At 62.4% G+C, this 21,977-nt stretch overlaps 6 protein-coding genes across 9 annotated transcripts; 3 read left to right on the top strand and 3 right to left on the bottom strand.

Moving 5' to 3' along the window:
• BICDL2 (BICD family like cargo adaptor 2) lies at window positions 1-5,775 on the top strand. Of its 2 annotated transcripts, none has more exons than XM_004587043.2 (10): window positions 1-96; window positions 1,250-1,545; window positions 3,125-3,340; window positions 3,476-3,592; window positions 3,677-3,823; window positions 4,414-4,611; window positions 4,702-4,851; window positions 5,179-5,309; window positions 5,400-5,520; window positions 5,601-5,774. In XM_004587043.2, exons 2-10 carry the CDS (start codon window positions 1,264-1,266, stop codon window positions 5,748-5,750), a joined length of 1,512 nt encoding a protein of 503 aa, XP_004587100.2. In that variant the 5' UTR covers window positions 1-96; window positions 1,250-1,263; the 3' UTR covers window positions 5,751-5,774. The 2 variants fall into 2 exon arrangements, with proteins under 2 accessions (XP_004587100.2, XP_058536773.1); XM_058680790.1 differs by lacking the exon at window positions 1-96 and adding an exon at window positions 107-234 and having other exon boundaries at window positions 5,601-5,775.
• Window positions 5,776-6,036: 261 nt separating this feature from the next.
• Window positions 6,037-9,021, bottom strand: THOC6 (THO complex subunit 6). 2 transcript variants are annotated; one of them, XM_004586691.3, is made up of 13 exons: window positions 8,783-9,021; window positions 8,004-8,119; window positions 7,854-7,918; window positions 7,646-7,749; window positions 7,519-7,556; window positions 7,379-7,427; window positions 7,230-7,301; window positions 7,056-7,158; window positions 6,877-6,926; window positions 6,722-6,784; window positions 6,514-6,624; window positions 6,300-6,434; window positions 6,037-6,220 (listed from the first exon to the last, which is right to left on the bottom strand). In XM_004586691.3, exons 1-13 carry the CDS (start codon window positions 8,819-8,821, stop codon window positions 6,140-6,142), a joined length of 1,026 nt encoding a protein of 341 aa, XP_004586748.2. In that variant the 5' UTR covers window positions 8,822-9,021; the 3' UTR covers window positions 6,037-6,139. The 2 variants fall into 2 exon arrangements, with proteins under 2 accessions (XP_004586748.2, XP_058536771.1); XM_058680788.1 differs by lacking the exon at window positions 8,783-9,021 and adding an exon at window positions 8,339-8,458.
• A 33-nt stretch (window positions 9,022-9,054) lies between these two features.
• HCFC1R1 (host cell factor C1 regulator 1) lies at window positions 9,055-10,185 on the top strand. Of its 2 annotated transcripts, XM_004587042.2 has the most exons (3): window positions 9,055-9,303; window positions 9,594-9,722; window positions 9,865-10,185. In XM_004587042.2, the coding sequence occupies exons 1-3, from the start codon at window positions 9,209-9,211 to the stop codon at window positions 9,998-10,000; spliced, it is 360 nt and encodes a 119-aa protein (XP_004587099.2). In that variant the 5' UTR covers window positions 9,055-9,208; the 3' UTR covers window positions 10,001-10,185. The 2 variants fall into 2 exon arrangements, with proteins under 2 accessions (XP_004587099.2, XP_058536772.1); XM_058680789.1 differs by lacking the exon at window positions 9,594-9,722.
• A 592-nt stretch (window positions 10,186-10,777) lies between these two features.
• Window positions 10,778-12,208, bottom strand: TNFRSF12A (TNF receptor superfamily member 12A). The gene is made up of 4 exons (XM_004586690.2): window positions 12,085-12,208; window positions 11,286-11,390; window positions 11,034-11,168; window positions 10,778-10,949 (listed from the first exon to the last, which is right to left on the bottom strand). The coding sequence occupies exons 1-4, from the start codon at window positions 12,176-12,178 to the stop codon at window positions 10,891-10,893; spliced, it is 393 nt and encodes a 130-aa protein (XP_004586747.1). The 5' UTR covers window positions 12,179-12,208; the 3' UTR covers window positions 10,778-10,890.
• Window positions 12,209-14,169: 1,961 nt separating this feature from the next.
• Window positions 14,170-15,336, top strand: CLDN6 (claudin 6). Its single transcript, XM_004586689.2, has one exon. It carries the CDS (start codon window positions 14,188-14,190, stop codon window positions 14,851-14,853), a length of 666 nt encoding a protein of 221 aa, XP_004586746.1. The 5' UTR covers window positions 14,170-14,187; the 3' UTR covers window positions 14,854-15,336.
• A 769-nt stretch (window positions 15,337-16,105) lies between these two features.
• CLDN9 (claudin 9) lies at window positions 16,106-16,906 on the bottom strand. The gene has a single exon (XM_004586688.2). The coding sequence runs from the start codon at window positions 16,789-16,791 to the stop codon at window positions 16,138-16,140; it is 654 nt and encodes a 217-aa protein (XP_004586745.1). The 5' UTR covers window positions 16,792-16,906; the 3' UTR covers window positions 16,106-16,137.
• Window positions 16,907-21,977: the final 5,071 nt, after the last annotated feature.

The following is a 21,977-nucleotide window of genomic DNA, read 5'->3' as shown; positions in this document are numbered from 1 at the left end:
CGGCACCGCCCCCTCACCTGTACGCACCCCGCACCTGGCACCGCCCCCGGAAGAGAGGAGCTGGCACCTAGGGGACCTCGGCGGGAGCTGCGGCAGGTGAGAGCTTGGGGGTGTCGTGGGCGGGGCTCCCCCAGCTTCGGGGCTGATTGGACCCGACCGTCGGCGGGAAACTTGGGGGACCCGGGGCGGCGGGGCCGGACTCCTGGGACTGCAGGGAGCTGGGGGCGCCAGCAGGTAGGGGCGGTGTCTGGGGCTTCGGACGCCTTCGGACTGCGTGGAGTCGGGGAACACGGACCCCCGCGGGGAGGAACTCAGCGGAGCGCAGGGGGAGGGAAGAGGAGCGGAGGGCCGGCCCGAGTCTAGGACGGAGCGGGCCCTCGGGGCCAAGTCGAGGAGACCCTCTGGGGCTGGACACCTGCGTCTTGCGGGTAGGGCTGTGCTGGCAGACGCTTGGCGGAGGACGCAGGAGAGGAACGATGTGTGCACGGAGGAAGGCTGGGAGGGGTGCGGGGGCCGTGGGGACCCTTGCAAGGGCTGAGCCAGAGGGCTGGCGAATGGAGCCCGTGCTCCGAAGCCCCCCGACTCCAGGTTGGGTTGGGAGGCGGACCCACGAGAGCGTGGGATTTCCATCCCCAGGGCGGGCCGGGAGGTAAACAGAATCTATGCGCTGACCGGCACAACCTGTTACCTCGCCCTGGCCTGGGCCTGGATCCAGAACCTTGAAAATTGGGGGCATCCTGGGAAAAACTGGGGGCAAGGGTGGGTGGGAATCCGGGACTGGGGAGCACTCTGGGAAGGGGCCCCCAAAAGTGGGAGGGTGGAGTTCAGACACCCTGGGGGAAAAGGGCAGGTGCTGAGGACCCATGGTGAAGATTCTGGAACCTGCAGTGCTGGGGCAGGGAGGAGGCTGGATGCCTGGGGGCCAGGGGATGGGGCCCCATGGCTCCGTGGAAGAGAAGGGGCTGCCCTTGGCCCTGAATGCTCAGTCCCCACAGCCTGGTACCTGGGACTCCTTGTCCAGATGTTCAGGGCTGGGGCAAACACTGCCTGGGCAGAGGGAAGAGGGGGGGTAGGGACAGGTGTCCTGCGGCTCCCTGACTCAGTTTACCCTGAGGACATTAACGGAGCCGTGGCCAAAATATAGATCATTAAGCCCCAGTGGCCCAGGGGAGACCTGGCCGTGGGCCTGGGTGGGCTAGGTGTTGGCCAGTCCTGCAGAGGAAAAGCCTGTGCCCACCTGTCTCCACAGATGCTGCAGGGGCCATGAGCTCCCCAGATGGGCCGAGCTTCCCTTCAGGACTGCTGTCGGGGGGCGCCTCCCCCAGTGGGGATGAGGGCTTCTTCCCCTTTGTGCTGGAGCGGAGGGACTCGTTCCTGGGAGGTGGCCCAGTGACCCAGGAGCCAGGGGACCTGGCCCTGCAGCTGCAGCAGAAGGAGAAGGACTTGCTGCTGGCCGCCGAGCTGGGCAAGATGCTCCTGGAGCGCAATGAGGAGCTGCGGCGGCAGCTGGAGACGCTGAGCACACAGCACGCTGAGCGGGAGGAAGTGAGCGGGAAAGGCCGGGCGAGGGAGGGCACTGGTATAGGGTAGCTTAACCTGAGCTGGGCCTGGGCTAAGGGCTTCCTGCACATCATGTATGTAGGTTCATCCTTGCTCTGCTGTGTCAGCCCCAATGGCTATGGGGCTCCCCATCTGGACCCCAACATCCCCCTGCGTCTGTGTCATTGGCCCTACTGCCTCTGGGGAGCCGCCTGCCTGAAAGTTTCTCTCCCAGGCCACCTGTTGGGCAGGTTCTGCTCTGCAGCCTCACTGCCTGCTTTCCCACACCCAGCACACCCCATGGTTGTACTGAAGTGGAAAACTCACACCTGGGCAGCCTCCAGATCTGTGTCCCCCATGCTGTTCCTGCTCTTGTCTCCTGAAGAGCCCTTTCCGTCAGGGGCACCCGTGGCTTTCTGATGCTGCCCACCAGATCATGTCCATCCTCGCTCTGGGCTCCCCACAGCTCCAGTCCCCCCTCAGAATGAAGGGGAAGTTGCTCACTGCTCCAGCCCACCCAAGTCTATTCTCTCAGGGCCCTCATACCTGCTGGCTCCCTCCTGGTTGCTTTTTCTTGTCCTTCAGGGATCAATTCCAACATGGCTCCCTCCCTGGAGCCCCCTCCTGCACCCCAATCCTCATTCTGGATCATATCCTGGGATTTCTGAGCTCCCACTCTCTGCTCTCTGGCTCACTCCCCAGATGCCTGCAGTGGCCAGGAGCTCAGGCCTCAGCTCCCACTGACGCTCCAGTCATGACCTGCTGCCTCCCAGGGCCTACACTGATGGGAAATTAGAATCCAAATAGGAATTGAGAGTCAAGCTCAGGCACTGTGATGTGGGCCATGGGTAGCTCAGGTTACACGCCTTTCCCTGGGTGCCCAGTATCCTGGGCTGTGTGGCCGTGAGCAAGCCCCTTAGCCCATCTGTGGCTTCCCCACCTGCAGGCTGAGAGTGGGCAGATGAAATGCTTTCACAGGCGTGCCTGCTGGTAACTGGAACAGCTGAGGTCACACCTGACGGCACCCAGGCCCTCCTTGCCTTGAGGGCCTGGAGAGTGGAGCCAGAGGACATCCCTGTACCCCCTAGACCCGGCCTGAGCCTCCCCAAGCTGGGCATCTGGGTGTGCCAAGCGCGTCGCTTCCGCTGGTCAGACAGGTTTTGGGGAGGGCAGCAGAGGCGTTGGGCCAGGGTGGGGCTGCCTGGGGTTAATTAGAGAGAGCTGGCTGAGAGGAGCAGGGAGAGAGGGTCCAGTGGAGCCTGGGTCACAGCTGGTGTGGGAGGCCATGGGCCGGGGCATCGATTCTACCAGACTCAGACGCCAAAAACGGCGTTTGCGACCCCGGGTCCAGAAGTGCAGGCGGCAGCCGGAGGTGAGTGTGCCTGGGCAAGGGGGCTTTGCTCCCACCCCCATGCGGGGCCACCCCCTCACTCCTGGCCCAAATCTTTCTTCTGCTGCCTGTCTGGGTCTCACCCCCATTCCTTCTCTGTGGTTTGCATGTCCGTCTTGCCACTCCCCACCCCTGGTGCATCTGCTCCAGGCCCTCTCCCTCTCTGCATAGCTGACCCCTTGTCTGCTCCCACAGCGGCTCCAGCAGGAGAATCATGAGCTCCGCCGGGGTCTGGCCGCCCGGGGAGCCGAATGGGAGGCCAGAGCCATGGAGCTGGAGGGGGACGTGGAGGCCTTACGGGCCCAGCTGGGAGAGCAGCGCTCAGAGCAGCAGGACAGCGGGCGTGAGCGGGCACGCGCTCTGAGTGAACTCAGTGAACAGAACCTCCGGCTCAGCCAGCAGCTGGCCCAGGTGGGACAAGAGAGCTGGGGTCCGGTGCTGGGGTGGGGGAGAAGGACCATGGAGGACTGGCTACACTGGACTTGCCATAAACGCTGGTGACCAGTTGAGGACCCCAGTGCTACCACTCCCCACCCCTGACACCAGGCCTCCCGGACGGAGCAGGAGCTGCAGAGAGAACTGGACAGCCTTCGAGGGCAGTGCCAGTCACAGGCACTGTCCGGGGCAGAGCTGAGGACTCAGCTCGAGAGCCTGCAGGGAGAGGTGAGTTCCTGCCGGGACGGCTGGGCTAGGATGCTCCTGGGCTGACCAGGAGCCCACACCTGCAGCCCTGCGGCCTCGTCCCAGAACCAGATGCTGCAGAGCCGCAGGCAGGACCTTGAGGCCCAGATCCGAGGCCTGCGGGAGGAGGTGGAAAAAGGCCAGGGCCGGCTGCAGACCACCCACGAGGAGCTGCTACTTCTGCGCAGAGAGAGGCAGGAGCACAGCCTGGAGGTGAGGGGTCTGGGGAAGCTGAAGCTGGACTGCATCTTGCCCACCGAGGCAGGGGCACTGGCCCTAGGGCGCGTGTGGAGGGAGGCAGGGGCACTGGCCCTAGGGCACGTGTGGAGGGGAACGCCCGGCCTAGCAGCTGGGAGATCAGGGATGGAGCTCAGGCCAGAAATGACCTAGCCTATGCCACATCGAGGCTGTGCCCACGGAGAAAAGGGAATTAGAGAAGGGGCATAGTTTGATTCTTGAGATTTTTCTGAAGGTGAGACCCTGGGCTCTGATCCTGGGGTCTGTTGTCATTGTGGGGAGACCAGCCTCAGTGGTAATGGCATCTACACACACTTCCCAGGGCAGAGGCGGGATCAGCAGGTGCTGGATGACGTGGTGGGGGGGGGGGCTCGGAGGCAGGCCAGCAGGGGATAGGGCTGGGCCCTGCTGTGCGAGATGACCTGAGGGGGTGGGTCCGGGAGCGGTGACGCCCAGCCGCACCCTGCTTTATGGGCGAGGAAATTGATGTGGGTTAAGGGGAAGTGCGTGGCCAGCAACCCGTGCAGGATGGTCCCCTGCAGACGCCTGTGTGCACGCCCTGGCAGCTGGAGCGTGCGCGCTCTGAGGCCAGCGAGGCGCTGAGCGCACTGCGCAGGCTGCAGCGGCAGGTCTCCCAGCTGGAGGAAGAATCGCGCCTGCAGGACGCCAACGTGTCGGGCGCCTCGCTGCAGTTGGAACTGGCCCATAGCCTCGAGGGCGACCAGGCCCAGGCCCCGCACGCCAAGGAGAACAGAGACCCCCGGGTGAGCTGGGGCGCACAGGAGGGGCACAGCCTGAGGCCCCCCTCTTTGCACACCTTGCTCATATGACCATCCAAGTCCTTTGGTGCACAGACCAAGGAGTGCCAGGAGACCCCAGAGGCATCCAGCCCACAGCCCCCAACCCAGGAGGAGAGCCTGGAGCCTCCCGAGAAGCGAGCAGCCTGCAGCCCAGCCGAGATACTGGAGGAGAAAGAGGCGGAGGTGGCCCGGCTGCAGGATGAGGTGGGCAAGTGGGTGGTGCTGGAAGTAGAGCCCCCGCGACTGTCAGTCTTCCTGACAGCGCAATCCAGGATTGCCCTTTGCCTCTACAAACCTGTGGTCAGCCTTCAGCATGCCAACCTCTTCCTGGAAGCCCTCCTAGATGCCCCTCCAGTTCCACTTTCTATCTCTCTGCCATAGGCTCCCCACACACACCCTCTCCCCACGACCTGCCCCGGGGTGCTGCGGGTGGTGATGTATATCACGTCTCTGAGTCCCCTGCTGTGGAGGACCCGGGGCTGGCAGGCACAGGGCTCACCTGCTTCGCGGCCCCCTTCTCCTGCCCCGCAGCTCACCCTGCAGCACGGAGAGCTGCGGTCCCTGCGAGAGGAGCTGCAGCGGCAGAAGGAGTTGCGGGCACAGGACGACCCCGGTGAGGCCCTGCGCAGCGCCCTCTCGGATCGCGATGAGGCCGTGAACAAGTGAGCCTCAACCTTCCCGTCCAGAAATGGCCCACTCCGTGCGTGCTCCCACCCTGAGGCCGCTGACCTCCGGCTCCCTCCCGCCCGCAGGACCCTGGAGCTGTCCCTGGAGCTGAGCCGCGTCTCGCTCGAGCGGGACTCCCTGTCCCGGGAGTTGCTGCGCACCATCCGCCAGAAGGTGGCGCTCACGCAGGAGCTGGAGGCCTGGCAGGTGAGGGCGGGGCTGGCTGGCGGGGGCGGGGCCTGGCGGGGCGGGGCCCGCGCGCTGACCCGCCCCCCGCGCCCACGCAGGACGACATGCAGGTAGTGATTGGACAGCAGCTGCGCTCGCAGCGCCAGAAGGAGCTGAGTGCATCCACGCAGGCGCAGTCTCCGCGCCGGGCCGCACCGCGCTTCTCGCTGCGAGACGGCTTCCTGGGCAACCTCTTCCGAAGGACTTGACGGCCAGGGCTCAGCTTCGTCCAGCGGGCAGTGACCCGAGAGCCCAGGTGGCTTCCCAGGAGCGTGGGTGCCCTCCTCGCCCCCAGCTGGGAGCGGCTCTTGGCCTTTGGGCACTGGGTGGCCCCAGGTGTGTGGCAGCACATGCGGTGGGGCCGGCTGCTTTTCGCCTCTGTGCAGGCCGACCTTTAAGCAGGAGGTCCCTGCCCTGGCATGCCTTTGCGAGGGACTGAATATTTATGTATCAAGATCCGACAGAGTAATATATAAATCACAACACAGACCTAGCTTACATTCTTGTGAAAAAAAATCTGAAACTTTATTGTAAAAAAAAAATAACAACAACAACAAACTCTTAGCCTCTGGGAGCGGCATGCAGGTGCCTCTGGCGGTCAGAAGGACAGGGAGAAGGCCCGGTAGCCCAAGTTGGTGAAGACATCCACCCGGCAACTGTTGCCAGCTGCAGTCAGAACCTGGTGGTGAGAGGGGCATGAGTGACCTGAGCATGCCTGGGCCTCCTCTTGGCCCAGCCCAGCACCCTAGAGGGCCCACCTTGCACTCAGGGGCTGCCGGCTGCTGGTTCAGGCTGAGGCTGAGCAGTCCTGGGGAAGAGCCGGGCACCTGGGCCTTGAGCTCCCCGCTGAGCTGCCACTGGTTCACACAACGGCCCTGGCCGGCGGACAGAATCTAGGGGCACAGGGAGGTGGCTCAGGATGGGAGAAGAGGGGCTGGTGAGGGTGGCAGGAGGGACATGCAGGGGCCTCACCAGGTCCTGGTAGAAGGTGACATGTTTCTGGGGCGCCCGTATGGGAAAGATGGTGGTGGGTGTGGAGGACCGGAGGTGCCAGAGGGTAAGGGCTGGGCCTCCTCCACAGACCTGAGCAGAAGAGTGGAACCCCAAATGCTGTGAGCCACAGTGCTCTCGCTGGCACGGCCTCGAATGGCTGCCCCACCCTGCATTCTGCCCTGCTCACCATCCAGTCTGAATCCGTTGCAAGGCATCCGATCCAGCGCCCATTCTGGGGCCTCGCACACTCCTGGGAGGGAGGGGGGAACCAGGGACTGTCTGCAGTGGTGTGGGGGTGCGGGGAGGTAGAGCAGAGGGGAGGGGGTGTACCAGAGCTCTCACCTCATGCTTGTAGACCTCAACTGTCTGCACCTCCTTGGCTGTGCGGAGGTCTGCAGGGAAAGGTCCATGAGCCGTCTGCGGCTCCCACCTTCACCTCCCAGGCCTGCTCCCGCCCCGTCTGCGGCTCCCACCTTCACCTCCCGGGCCTGCTCCCGCCCCGTCTGCGGCTCCCACCTTACCCCAAAGCCGCACAGACCCGTCCTCGCCGCCTGACAGCACCTCGGGGCTCCGCTCCCGCAGTGCCAGACAGTGGATGTAGTCTGTGTGGCCCCGCAGGGCCCGCTGTCGGGAGAGGGCTGGGGTCAGGAGGAGACCTCAGGTGGCCCCAACCCTGAGCCCAGGCCTGTGCTCACTGTGAAGGCCCCCGTCTCAAGGTCCATGGTGTGCAGCTGGCAGTCTCCTCCAGCCAGGATGAGGGAGTTCTCCTGTGGAGGAAAGGGGTGTGTGTGACCACCCATCAGGGCAAGGAGCAGGGCAGGGGCCCGGGAGCACAGTCACAGACCTTGGGGACCAGCAGCAGGGCGTTGATCTCAGGCACTTCCAAGCTAGTCCTGGGCGAGCAAGGCCGGAGTGTCAGCATTAGGGAGCAGGCCTTGCTCCCAGTCAGCGCTGTCCCCCTCCAACCCTGGGCCCCTGACTCACCTGTATGGGGGCTGACGCCGCCACAGCTCCTTGCAGCCCTTTCAGGGTGAGGAGAGACACTGGGTGACCCTCAGGCCGCCTCTGGGGCAGTGCACTCCGGCCCCTCCCCAAGTCCCCAACTCCTCACCTTCTTGAGGATCTCAGCCCAGAGCCAGGCCTTCACCTCCCCGTCCCCGGCGCTGAGCAGCTGACGGTCCGTGGAGACCATGCTGTACACAGGCCCGTCGTGTGCTACATGCAGGGCAATGCAGAACCTGAGTGAGCCAACCCCCTACCCCACCCCCATGCTTCCTGCCCCCAGGGTCCCCTCAGCCAGGCCCTGTGGGCAGACCCACCTTGGAAGGTCACCACGGGCTTCTTACTTTCCTCCTTGGCTTCTGAGCTCAGAGCAGCAGACAGGCTAGGAGGGGGGCAGGAAGGGGGCTCAGGAGTCAGTGGCTGGGGGCTGCTCGGGGTGGGAGTGTTGAGGAAAAGGCCCGGGGTACCTGAAGACAGCTATCTGCCCGTAATTGTTGCCGGCAGCCAGGAACTTTCCACATGGGGAGGTGCTCTGGGAGAAGACGGTCATGTGCAGCCGCTGCAGGGCCTGGAACACCTCCATCTATGGCGAGAGACGGCGTGAGGACCTGGTCCCTGGCCGCAAGGTTCAGCCACCGCCCCCCCCTTTTTTTAAGACTTATTTTTATTTGGCATAATTATAGACAGGGGAGGAGAGACTCATCTTGCAGCCCTGGTCACTTTCCCGGGCTGGGCCAGGCCACAGCCAGGAACCTGGAGCTCCACCTGGGTTTCTCCCACGCGGGGACATGGGCCCAAGCACCTGGGCCATCCTCTGCTGCCCTCAGGTGGTTAGCAGCGCGCTGGATCGGAGCGGAGGAGCCCAGCAGGGATGCTCACGCTTAGCCAGCTAGGCCACAACTCTGGTCCTTCAGTCCTCTTTTGAGGTCACCTCCCAGGCAATCCCGGGTGACTCCACGAAGGGCGCTCACAGGAGGCCGTGTCACGAAATCAAGAGCTGCTGTACCCAAGGCTGCCACAGGAAAACGCTTAAACAGCAGATATTATCCCAAGAAGAGGACACAGATCTGAGCTGACGGGTAGGCCCAATGAGGTTCTCCTGGGTTCCTCTGCCAGCCCAATCCTCTCCGTGAAAATCCGAGTCCCACACACAGCCACGCCAAACAGGGCCCACGGCACGATCCCACGCCGCCTGGACACGGACTACAAAACCCCAGAAGGCACCGCGCAACCACGTCCACCTCACCTGACCCAAGGGCACGGCCAGCGGCACAGAGCGCTCCATGTCGGAAACTACAAGTCCCAGAGTGCTGCGCGTGACGCAGCCGCCCGATTCCGGACGTGCCCGCGAGCTGCTCCCCTCCGCGCCGCCGCACCGCCTCAGTCCCACCGGTCAGGCCGACAGGAACGCGGTCACCGCGGACCCCCGGAACTGAGAACTCCGCGAAGACCCTCGACGCTGAGCAGTGGCGCCCACAGGAGCCCACCTACGCCGGGGCCCCACCCCAGCCCGGCGACCCTCCAGCCGCGCGGTGCCTCGTCTGACGCGCCTGCGCGGAAGCTCCGGCGCAGCGCGCTCCTAGAGCCACACCCCTTGCCTGGGCCACGCCCCCAGAGGCCCGCCCCTCGCCGCCGGGATCCCACCCCTCTGCCCGCAAGACCCCGCACCCTCATGATCCTGCAGCCGCCCCTGGAGCGAGGCCCCCGAGGTCGGGCCCTGCGCGAGCCCCGGGCCATCTTGGGGACCGGTCGCGGCCTCGATGCCAGGTGAGCTGTGGTGGCCCTCGGGTGGGCCTCAGCCCAGGGCTGGAATGCGGACGTCGTGGAGTGGGGCACCTCCGAGGCAGACTGCCGGATGACCCGGCCTATGACGGCGGCTGGACAGTCAGTCATGACCGGACCGAGGTGGGGGGGGCGGGAGCCTGGCCAACGCCGCAGGCGCAGCTCCTCAGGAAGGGGCCGAGGGTGGGTGCGCCGTCAGCAAGGAGCAGCACCCGGGCGCACTCGGGCAGGGTCTGCGTCTCCCCTCTGCACACCCGGCCTGCCTGCCTCCCTAGGGAACCTCTGCGCAAGCACTTCCTGTCGGAGGAGAACATGGCCACCCACTTCTCCCGACTCAGCCTGCACAACGACCACCCCTACTGCAGCCCCCCTGTGGTTCTGCCCCCCGCCTTGCCTCCTCTCAGGTGGGTCCTCAGGCCACCCCAGGCCCGGCCTCCCGCCAGTTTGCGTCCTGTGGCTCCCTGCGCAGTGCTCCTGGGAGCCTGGCCCGGGCAAGGTCAGCAGCCTGAGCCAGCACCAGACCCTCATTGTCTTCTCTGATTCCAGGAGCCCCAGCTCTGAAGTGCTTCTCTGGCGCTACCCTGGGAACCTCATCCCTGAGGCTCTGCGGCTGCTGAGGCTGGGGGACCCTCCTGCGCCCTCCTCCCCTGCCGCTCCCACTGGGGACGGGAGGGAGCCCTGAGCGTGTGGGTCCCAGGAACCAGCAGCCACCAGCACTGAAGGACCAGGTGCCCAGGCATCCACCTGCTGACTCGAGGACTGAAGATGCTGAGCCCCAGGGCGCCCTGGGATGGGAGGGCCCGGAGCGCAGGGAGGAGGTGGTGCTTCCCCAAGACCTGGATAATAAAGACTGTTTCACAAACTGGCTTTCATCTGGAACCTGGGCCTCTGGGGAGGATGGGCTGGCCGGGCCCTGGAGGCGGGGCTTTCTCTCAAGGTCTTCCCTGGAAAACCTTCGGGCCGGCTCCGGGCATTGAGAATGTGTGAGTCAGGGCCCCGCCTCCGCCCCCGCGGCACTGACTCACTCCCTCCTGCAGCTCCGGGCAGCAGGCTGCGACCGGGCACTCTCCAAGCCATTTAAAGTTAAAGATTCTTTTATTAATAAATTCTCCCTCCCCCGCAAGCCTTCTCCCCAAAATAAATATTTCCTCCCCCTTTGCGGGTTGGGGAGGTCTGTGTTTTAGGGACAGCCCCCCTAGAGGGCCAGCCCCCTAGTGTTAAGAATGGGTTCCCCAACCACCAAGCTGGGACCCTGGTGAATCTCAGGACTTGGGGGGAGGGCAGAGGTGTCTGCCCCTGAAGTCAGTCTGGCCCCCAGAATCAGTGGGCGGGGGGGAACCCTCGTGCAAATACTGCATTTTCTAGTCAGTGTCAGCTGTTTCTGTGCGTGGTCCTGAAGCCAGAGACGGACCCTCGGACCCCTGGCAAAGCTCTGAACCCTGGGCAGGCTGAAGCCGGTGTCCCACTCCCAGAGCTGGAGGAGCCTGTCTGTGTGAGAGGCAGGGGATGGCTCGAGGAGGAACGAATGAATGAATGGGTGTGGTCCTGCTGGCAGCAGAGGGCCCTCCTGGGTCACTGGATCAGAGCCACCACGGCAGGACAGCCCTCTCCACCGGTCTCCTCTATGGGGGCTGCAAGAGAAGAAGGGGGTCCCGTGCTGAGCAGGGGGTGGCAAGCAGATGCCAAACCAGGGTCCGGGACAGGGGCTTACTTACTAGTAAACTTCTCTTTCCTGCGGCACCTTCTCCAGACCAGGAAGGCAGAAAGCAGCCCCAGCACGAGAACCAGGCTCAGGACGCCCCCCAGGATGGGCCAGAGCAGCCGCCAGGTGGAGGGAGGTGCCGCTGTGCCTGCAGGCCGGACCCAAGTCAGAGGTCGGCCTCTCCCCACTCCCTTCAGATCCCACCTCCTCGGCCTCCCACTCTCACTCGGGAGGTCCTTTCGCCACGACCCCGCCCTGCACTCACAGCCCAGGCAGAAGTCACTGTGTGGTCGCGCCGGGCACGACGCGCAGTCCATGCACTTGTCCAGGTCCGCGCTCCAAGCGCTGCCGCGAGAGCAGGGGGCGGTGCCTGGGGAGGGGGCGGTGGGTCAGAACTGGGGGTGGGGCGCGGCTATTCTGGGGGCTGAGGTCAGGGTCAGTCAGTAACGTGAGTCACCGGCGCCCTCCCCCTACATTCCTCACAGGTGACCGCACGGCCTGACCAGGGATTAGGCTCCCCCACCCTGGCTGCCCAGGAGCCTTGGAGGGGAGGCATTAGGTCTTCATAACCCCCCGCCTGGCTGCGAGCGGGTGACTCACTCCTGGGCACCGGGCCCGACCCCGGCCCCTCCCCCCCGCATAGCTGGGCACTTAAGTCACCGGATGGAAGGGGGCACCCCACATGGTATAGAGGGCACAGACCCCCATGTCTCCCGACACACTCCCCCAACTCTTCGGTGACCTGCTGGGCAGTCCCCGAGTTGACCAGTTAGGGCGCGTTCCCTTACCACATCACACATTCGCCTTCAAACTCACTTTCTCTCTCTACTTGCAGTCCGAACTTTGGGGACAGACACTGCCCCCCCCCCCAAAAAAAACTGGACAGGCGGAGAAACCCAGCCCGAATATACACGAGGATGAAGTTGAAAGAGGGATAGGGTCTCCCGAAGCAGGGGCTGCGCTTTCAGAAGACCACCGGGCCCCAGACCCCAGGACCCGTCAGGTCCCCCCACTTCCGCCCAGTCCCCGGGGCAATCCCTCTGCTGCCGCTGATCCCCGCGTACCTGGCGCCCTCTCCCCGGATGCGGCACGTAGGAGCGCCAGCCCGAGCCCGAGCACGAGGAGCTGCAGCACCGAGAGCCACGAGCGCCTAGCCATGGTGCGCGTCCCGCGGCTGCCGCCGTCTGCGCCCGCCGCCCGCCGGCGGGGACCCAGGGCAGCGGCCCGCCCCCGCCTTCCGGGGCGGGATCCGCGCCTCCGCCCGCCCCTGGTGCTCCGGGACGCTCCGCCCCGCCGGCCCGCTGCTCCCAGTGTTGGCAAGGGAGCGCAGACGCTGCCCCAAGCTCCGCGTGTTCGAGTCCGACGGCTGTGCATCGGGGGTGACAGGCAGGGAAGACCCGAAGCAGGTGCGCCGCTGCTGTTTGGACTCCGGAAACATAACAATAACAACATAAAACCACACTGGGGGCCCCTGGCGCCGTAGCCTAGTGGCTAAAGTCCGCGCCTTGCGAGGATCCCATGTGGGCGTCGGCTGCTCTACTTCCCATCTAGGTTTCTGCCTGTGGCCTAAGGCAGTGGAGGACAGCCCCAAAGCCTTGAGACCCTGCACCCACATGCGCGACCCATAGGAGGCTCCTGGCTTCAGATTTGCTCCGCCCCGGCTGTTGTGGCCGCTTGGGGAGAGCCAGCGCACGGAACATCGTTCTTTCTCTCTGTAGATTTGACTTTCCAATAAAAATAAATACATCTTTAAATATAAATAAATATACCTACTCCTTGGTTGGTGCGTTAGACTTGTGCGCATGCTGTCTCCAGCACCAGCCTCGGAGAGCGAGGGGCGCTCCCGAGTCCCAGCGCGAGGAAGCGCTGGGGCCGAGACCCCATCCCCATTTGTCTCAGTACACCGCGCCCTCACCTCGGCTGCGTATGCCGACGGCAGCTAGCATGAGTCCGCGACCACGCACCACGGCGGGCGCAGCCACCAGGCCACCGAGCGCCCCCCTCTGTCCGGGCTGGGATTCCAGTACCCGCTGCAGTCGGGGTCAGGGTCTCTTGCCCCTCCCCAGGAGAGGTGGTCCCGTGACGTCACAGCCTCTTTAAGACCCCCGCCTGCGCCCGCATCCCCACACTCGGCCTAGGAATTTCGCCAGTTCCAGTTGCAGGTGAGCCTAAGAGAAGCCTGAGGCTGCGCGCAGGGGTGGGGGCGGCGCAGGTCGGGGTTCGTGCGCAGAATCTGGGCTGTGCGCCTGGCGGCGGCCACCTAGGCCGACCAAGTCCCGGGGCCGGGGGTACTGCGCCCGTGGCGGCCTCCGAAAAGGTTAAGCGCCCCTCCCCCTCCTTAGAGACAAAGGCACCGAAACTCCGGACACCCCTCCCCCACCTGCCTCGCCTTTCTAGGGCGGGGCGCCCTTCCCCTCACCTGCTGGTTCCGACCCTGCTGGCCGCGCCGCCATTAAGGCCCTCCCCAGGTGCGCGGCCTGGTTCCCTAGGTGGGCGGCCCAGCCGTCGGATGGAACTAACCCTGCAGTGGGTGGAAAGAAAAGGGGGCTAGGGCAGGCGCTCACTCAGAGGAGGAAACCGGTCCCCCTCCCCCGAAATCGTGAGCTTAGCCCCTGGAAAAGTGAATGAAGATTTTGCTTGCACCCTCCCTCGACGGCCCACTGCACTGGCGCGGGGGTGGGTATGTTGGAGGATCAGGTGCGCTGTGAACCGGAAAAATTTTAAATAGTAGGGAGCCTGGGCTGCACCCCTGAAAGTACTAACCGCCTTAGGCTCTCAGGCCGGGGTGGTGCAGCAGTAAACTCTTGGGAGGACCCTGGCCTGGCATTTTGGGCCCTAGCTGGATGGCATGCCCTATGACCCCTAGAAGGGGAGGGCTAGCCTTGGAGAAGGGAGTGCTTTGGGGTGGGAGGGTTCTCTGCTCCTCCAGGGACCTGCTGGGCCAGGCCAGGCTGCAGCACCTGCTGAGTGGAGCCAGGGACCCTGACTGAACTGCTGTAGCAGGGCTGCAGTACATCTGCTGGGACTAACTGATGTTGCCCGCCCTTCAGCCCCACGCTGACCTGTTCTGCAGGCCCTTGGCGTCCCGGGTGGTGCCCACTACCACTGCCTCTTGTGAACACCCCTCTGCTTCTTTGCCCACTCAGTGCCACACTGTCACCCTCGCCATGGCTTCCGCTGCTCTGCAGATCCTGGGGATCGTCTTGACGCTGCTGGGCTGGGTGAATGCCCTGGTGTCCTGCGCCCTGCCACTGTGGAAGGTGACCGCCTTCATCGGCAATAGCATCGTGGTGGCCCAGGTGGTGTGGGAGGGGCTGTGGATGTCCTGCGTGGTGCAGAGCACGGGCCAGATGCAGTGCAAAGTGTATGACTCGCTGCTGGCGCTGCCCCAGGACCTGCAGGCCGCCCGTGCCCTCTGTGTGGTCGCCCTGCTGCTGGCCCTGCTTGGCCTGCTGGTCTACCTCGCTGGGGCCAAGTGTACCACCTGCGTGGAGGACAAGGATTCCAAGGCCCGCCTGGTGCTCACGTCTGCGATTGTCTTCATCCTTTCAGGGGTTCTGATCTTAATCCCTGTCTGCTGGACAGCCCACGCCATCATCCAGGACTTCTACAACCCGCTGGTGGCCGAAGCCCAAAAACGAGAGCTGGGGCCTTCCCTCTATGTGGGCTGGGCAGCGGCTGCCCTGTTTATGCTGGGCGGGGGGCTCCTCTGCTGCACCTGCCCTTCTGGTGGGTCCCGGAGCTCCAGCCATTACATGGCCCGTTACTCAGCATCTGGGCCCAACACCACCCCCCGGGGCCCTTCCGACTACCCCACCAAGAATTACGTCTGAGGGGTGGGGAGCCAGAGCCCTGAGAGCTGCAGTTGGTGTCTGTCCATTCTGGGATTGGATCTTCTGTCGTTGTGTTTTGCTCTTTGAGGGGGCACCCCAAGAAGATGGCTCAGGCTCCCACCTGGGCTCTACGGGCTGTGTTTCTCACCTCTGCGTTTTTTTCCTACCTTGCAAGCCAGCTTGCTACTGTGGAAGTGAAGGCCACTGCTGATCTGCTTTGTGACAAAGCGGCCTGTCCCACGAGTTCCTGGACTGGCAGGGACAGTCACAGTCCCCTCCCTGTCCTGTCAGGTTTGTGCAACGTGCAGAGGCCTCACCTCTCAGCCCCGGAAGAAGAACCGAGCTGGACTTTTCTGTCTGGTGTCTGACCGCCCTCATCCCTCCTCACAGGTCCCCCCAAGTGCTGTAGATACTGCCCACCCCCACTCACTGCCGATGCAGCCCGTGTACACCTCTCTGGCTGAATAAAGGTTATCTGCTTCATATGCCCTGTTGCTGAGTGTCTGGCTAGGTCAGGGAGGGGTACACACATCACACACCACATTTTGTCCTGTGTTCCCTGGCTCAGATGCCATGGCCCAAGTCCCCATTCAGGCAAAGCCAGCAACTGTTCCTGCCCAGCTGGGGTGCAACAATCAGAGAAAATCCAGCTATGAATTTTTTTTTAAGAGTTATTTATTTGAAAGGCAGTGTGACTGAGGGATAGAGACCTTCCAATCATCTGACCCACTCCCCAAATTCCCACAATAATCAGAGTTGGGTCAGGCTGAAGCCAGGCACTTAAACAACATCCAGGACTCCCAGGTGGGTGACAGGGCCCAAAGTGCTTGGGCTGCCACCTGCTGCCTCCCAGGATCCTGGGCCTCAATGGCCATTTGCACCTGATTTCTATCATGAATAGGGCTGGAGGGGGCGGAGTATACTTGGTGTGGAGGAGGGGGACTGACCCCTCCCAGAAGGTGCGGTCTGGGCCTTTAAGTAGGTGGGGCTGGCCAGGGACAATTCAAGGGTAGGGAGAGCATGGGGTCCAGGAGGCTCAGGTTCCTGGGCAGGAGAGGGGCATCCTGTGTCCTACACAGCAGAAGGAGCGATGATTTGGAAGAGGCAGTGCTAGGTTGGGGCACCCCACAAGAATACGGCAGAGTCGCCCCTGAAGAAGGCCACAAGAATCAGTGTCCACTTTGCGCTTCTGAGTAGGAAGGTGAGGCTCGTGTTGGTGAGAGGCAGTCTGGGTCCGGAGGCTGTGGCCGAAGGAGCGGGTGGCCCGCAGCCCAAGCCTCCACCTCACACGTAGTCCCTTTTGTCCAACCCCGAAGCCCCCGAGCGGGAGGGAATGGAATAGCCCAGCCGAGGCCCACGGGGCGGCTCCAACTGGGCTGGGGGGCAGGTGCAGCAGAGGAGCCCCCCGCCCAGCATAAGCAGGGCAGCCGCTGCCCAGCCTACGTAGAGGGAGGCCCCAAGCTCCCGCTTGAGGGCTTCGGCCACCAGCGGGTTGTAGAAGTCCTGGATGATGGCATGGGCTGTCCAGCAGACAGGGATGAGCACCAGGGTGCCGGCCAGGAGGAGGATGACTCCCGCTGTGAGCACGATGCGGGCTTTGGCACCCTCATCCTCCACGCAGGTGGTGCACTGGGCGCCTGTGATAGCCACTAGCAGGCCAAGCAGGGCCAGCAGCAGGGCGACCACACAGAGGGCACGGGCGGCCTGCAGGTCCTGGGGCAGCGCCAGCAGCGAGTCATACACTTTGCACTGCATCTGGCCCGTGCTCTGCACCACGCAGGACATCCACAGCCCCTCCCACACCACCTGGGCCACCACGATGCTGTTGCCGATGAAGGCGGTCACCTTCCACAGTGGCAGGGTGCAGGACACCAGGGTTCCCAGCCATCCCAGCACGGCCAGGGTCATCCCCAGGAGCTCCAGGCCTGCTGAAGCCATCTGTGCCCTCAGCCACACGGTCTCAGCCCCCGGTGGCCTGCTTGGTGCAGAGAGCAGGAAGACCTAGGGCTGTTGTCTCATCTGCAGCCTCCTGGGAAGGTGCCTCTGACCCTGGCGGGGCACAAGCCCGTCTCACCGTCCTGCTCAGCAGCCTGGGTTAGTGTCTTCGCAGGGGGCTTGTGTCTGTCAGGTTTGCTGCGGCTACGTCCAGGCTGGGCTGTCGGGGATGGGGGAACTACGTCCTCTTGCTGCTGGCCCGTTCTTGCTCCCTCTCTGGGTGCCACCGGGGATTATGCCACCTCCCGCGGCAGGCAGGGCTTTTAAGGCCCAGGCAGGGGAGGAGCGGAGCTAGGCTGTGGAGGCTGCCAGTGGGGAAACCTGAGCGACTGAGAGGAGGGGGCTGGAGTGCGTGGGCAGGGAGTGGAATGAGGGGGCCTGGGAGTCAGGGAGGGGAAGAACTCCCCGGCCTGTGGGAAACAGGGACAGAGGATCTGGGAAGACCTAGGAGGAACTGCCAAATAAGGAACTGAGGTCCCCCTAAAGACAATGGGCTGGGGTAAAAGAAGTATCACTGGGTTCCCGTCATGCCCCCCTGGGCCCACCTCCTCCCTGGCCTCCCACTCCCGGGCCCCACTGTGTTTCATGATGCAAACAAGCTCCAGCTCCCCAGTATCGTTCTCCCCCACCCCCTCACCACCCGCACACCCAGGACTCCGGAATCTGATCTGTCTTCAGTCTCAGCCCAGTGGCGCCCGCACAGCAACTCCCCAGGGAGAGCTCCGCCCGCAGGGTTCCCCTGGCAACAGGTGCCTGGCAGCCAGCTCAGGTGGCATTGCCCTGGCAACGACCTAGAAAACCTGCCCCCCACCAGTCCCGGCAGCTAAGGTGTGCCCTCGCCACCTGTACTGCAGAAACTGGGGGCTGAGCTGAGCTGTTGAAGATCTCCAGAGGCCCCCAGAGAAAGAGCCCATTGTGGAGGTGGAGGAGGGACACACCCAGACCTGGAGGGTGAAGGGGGCCAGGGAGGGGAAAGGGCAGGAACCCAGGGCAGGGGTGCAACTCAGGGCCCAGCTCTCTTCACCCATGCTTAACGGGGTGGCTGGACTCTAGAGGAAGTGGCCAAGGGGGGTGAGACCTAGTGTCCCCAAACCCTGCCTTCTGGTTCAAAGAAAAGATCTCTTTCCGAGAGCAGTCTGGAAGTTATACATGTCAGATCAAAAGCTCAGTTCCTGATCCCTAATGGTCAAGGTCTCTAACTTTCTTGGCCAAAAACCCATTTGGGTGGGGCAAGCTTTGTGGTAGTTTTAGATGCCAGTATCCCATAACTGAAGAGCTGATTTGAATCCCAGCTTCTTCACTTTAAAAAATAATCTTTTTTAATAAATTTATTTATTTTTATTACAAAGTGAGATATACAGAGAGGAAGATCTTACGTCCGATGATTCACTCCCCAAGGGAGCACAACGGCCAGTACTGTGCCGATCCAGAGCCAGGAGCCAGGAACTTCTTTCGGGGTCTCTCACACGGGTGCAGGATACCAAAGCATTGGGCTGGGGCCCAGCACAGTGGCCTAGCGGCTAAAGTCCTCGCCTTGAACACGCCAGGATCCTATATGGGCGCCGGTTCTAATCCCGGCAGCTCCACTTCCCATCCAGCTCCCTGCTTGTGGCCTGGGAAAGCAGTGGAGGATGGCCCAAAGCTTTGGGACCCTGCACTCATGTGGGAGACCTGGAAAAAGTTTCTGGTTCCCGGCTTCGGATTGGCGCAGTACCAGCCGTTGCGGTCACTTGGGGAGTGAATCATCGGACGGAAGATCTTCCTCTCTCTCTCCTCCTCTCTGTACATTTGACTTTGTAATAAAAATAAATAAACTTAAAAAAAAAAAAAAAGCATTGGGCTGTCCTGGACTTCTCTCCCAGGCCACAAGCAGGGAGCTGGATGGGAAGTGGAGCTGCCGGGATTAGAACTGGCGCCCATATGGGATCCTGGTGTGTTCAGGGAAGGACTTTTAGCCTCTAGGCTATGCCGCCGGGCCCCCCAAAAATTACCTATTATTTTTATTTGAAAGTCAAATTTACACAGACAAGTAGAGATAGAGGGAGAAGTCTTCTATCCACTGGTTCACTCTCCATGTGGCTGCAACGGCCAGAGCTGAGCTGATCCAGATAGGAGCCAGGAGCTTCTTAGTCTCGCACGTAGGTGCAGGGTCCCAAGGACTTATGCAGGGAGCTGGACCGGACGTGGAGTTAGCCAGGATGCTAGCACTGCAGGTGGCACCTTAACCCGCTGTGGCATAGGGGCTCCCCCCGCACTTCACTGCTGACCCAGCTCCCTGCTGAGGCTCCAGACTAGGCAGTGGATGGTGGTCTCTGTACAGACGACCCTGCACCCACGTGGGAGACCCCAGGGTGAGTTCCTAGCTACTGGCTGTTGTAGGAATTTGGGGAGTGAACCAGGAATGTCTGGGACCTACAGCAGCTAGACCCACAAACCTATGGCAGTTATTCTGGGAGGTTTGTGCACCCCCCAACACCTGCAGAGTGCCAAGCAGTGCTGCAGGAGGGGCAGGGCGGGGCCAGCAAAGGGGAGCTAGAGGCTTCACCAAGGGCTCTAACTTAAGTGGTTGATTGTTCCAGGTCAGAGCCCAAGGGTGAGAACATGGGCGTTGGGCGTAGGTTTTAGTGGTCTTTGGAAGGTTCTTGCGTTCACCAGATTCGCCAAGGAGTGTGAGGCCCCAGAAAGCTTTTGAACTTACTCCCACTCCATATTCCGCAGGTCTGAAAGGGAGGATCAAGAGGGTGCTTCCTCCCCCGACCCAGCGCCTCCAGCCAACCGGGGCTCCCTTGTGTGTCAGGGGCGGGACTGGTGGCAGCAGGGAGGATGGAGAGGGGTGGGCAGAGGCTGGCCAGGGCCCAGCCTTCTGGTGAGGGCTGGGGAGGCTAGGGGCGGGGCCGGGTCTTGGGGGGTGGGTATGACTGAAAAGAAGGGCAAATAGAGGTTCCCCCCTCACTGCCTTTGGGGACTGTCAGGAATCTGGCTACACAGGTTTGGGCAGGTGTTAGGCGGCCAGCCTGGGTCTCGGAAAGGCCCCCCACCCCACCACCCTCTGCAGGCCCTGAATAAGCCCGTCTCACACAGCCTTGGGGGGTTCCACTCAGCCCAGCTGGTCAGCACGCTCCTAGGTTAACTGTTGCATCCTGTGTCCTGGCAAACCCTAAGTTGGGTCTTGTCTTGGGCTAACCCCCAGCTCCCCAGGCAACGCTAGACCCTGAGCATTTTCATTGTGTGTGTGAGCACACATGTGTGACACACAAGATTTGTGGAGGATCCCAATTTGCAGACCCTAATCCTGCTCTGGTCCAATATTTCCAACTCAAGCAGGTGGGACAGGCCACTGTGCACAAAGAGTTTGTCACTTGGAGGATGTGGACATGAACATCCCCCCCACACACAAACGCTCGGCCTCTAGGACTAGACAAAACAGCCCATCTCAAGGCCTCGGGACAAGGGAGGCTGGAGGAACCACTCACGGTGGATGTTCTCGGCCTTTAGCCCTCCTCTGGCCGACCTGGATGCAGTCAGATCCTGGGGATTGAAGAGTTAAGGCTGGGGGCTCAGTGGGAACACCATTGATATGGAGGTGGCACCCCTCCGCGTGGTTAACATCTCAATGGCATTTTAGATTGGCTGGAATCCCGTGCACCACCCACCCCTCAGTTGAGAGGGAAACAGTGGGAGACAGGCACTTCCCTACTGTGTACCCTGGGAGGAGGTGGAGGGGCAGCTGCTGAGGTCTTCCCCTCTAACAACACTCGCTTTGTGGAATGACTGGTTCCTTGGGAGAATCTCGGGGAGGGGAGTGTGGACGTGGACAGGCAGGGCAGCACCACAGAGGAGGCATCCTGGGACTCCCCCAGGGCAGCAGCATCCAGTGCCCTGGACTCCCAAAGCCCAAGGGGCAGGTTACACACAGAGGTCCATGTCTAGACAAGCTGGCTCAGGGTGGTATTTTACAGATAAAGGATCACGGTGTGTGTGTGTGGGGGAATCTGACTACCTGAACCTACAGAAAGAGGTCCTGCCTGATGCAAAGCCAGACCCCTAATGTGAAGCTGGCTCCTTTAGGTTAACCAGGACTCGTGGGAGGCTCCACTCAGCAGCTGATGGGGTCAGATGCCCAATTGGGCTGAGCCCCTCTTTCACCACCTACCCCAGGCTGAAACTCCAGTGTGAGCAAGGTACCAGCAAGTCCCCAGGCCTCGAGAGGCCTGCCTGTCCAGCTCAAGGCAGTCAGGGCCATGTGCACGTAGCTGTACGTGTGGCCTGGGATAAGAGGATTGTGTCCAGGATTGTTGCTTAGCTAACAAAGAATTTTATTATCTGCCCCGTCGCTCAGCCAACAGCCAGCAACAGTTTTGTGGCCAAGCTTTGAGGATAGGTCCCATGGTCAGTCTCCTCACACATCCATAGTCCTCCTTGCTCCTTAATGCAGAGTGGACACCATGTATAGATGGGTAGGACCTTGGCCATTGTCCCCACAACAGGAACGACCACCCTCTATTTCTGGCTTTGCCAGTGGTCGCTTTATCCAGGTCCTGGTGCCAAAGGTCGTGGTCTCTGAGGCGGAGAGGCAAGGACACAGTCCTGGGAGCTAGGACCACCTGCCGGGCTTTGGGGGAAACTGTAGGGATTGGATAATGGCCCAGGAATGCAGCCTGATTCCACGAGGCTCTTGGCAGATGCAACTGAAGATCTCAAATACAATCATCCTGGAATTAGGGCAAGCCCTGTGTCCAATGACAAGAGACCAGGGAGATGGGAGAGATATGGAGGTCCAGTGGTACCAGCTACCAGCCGAGGAAGGTGAGGTGAGGGTGGGGTACACCTTGCATCTGGGCTGAAGGACCCCAGATCCGTGAGGGAAGAGACTTATGCTTGGGGTTGTCTGTTACTATAGTCCCATAGCCCTTGTACTGGGAGCCCCCCAGGTCAAGATTGGCTGCCAGGCCCACTCCTGAGCTGCTGCAGAAGAGCCTGCAGAGAGCGGATGTTACCTGAGCCCAGGCCACCCACAGAACAAAGAGAACTTTATTGAACCAGAAACTGGCCCAGCAGGGGTGGAGGCAGGGCCAGGGAAGACAGCAGGAGTTTCACTCAGGACTGGTTAGGGACTCTATCAGCGGGGG

The sequence above is a fragment of the Ochotona princeps genome, chromosome 24, assembly GCF_030435755.1.
Source record: "Ochotona princeps isolate mOchPri1 chromosome 24, mOchPri1.hap1, whole genome shotgun sequence".
Taxonomy (NCBI): domain Eukaryota; kingdom Metazoa; phylum Chordata; class Mammalia; order Lagomorpha; family Ochotonidae; genus Ochotona; species Ochotona princeps.
The sequence above is the reverse complement of the archived record's forward strand: the minus strand, read 5'-3'. Positions and strand labels throughout refer to the sequence as shown.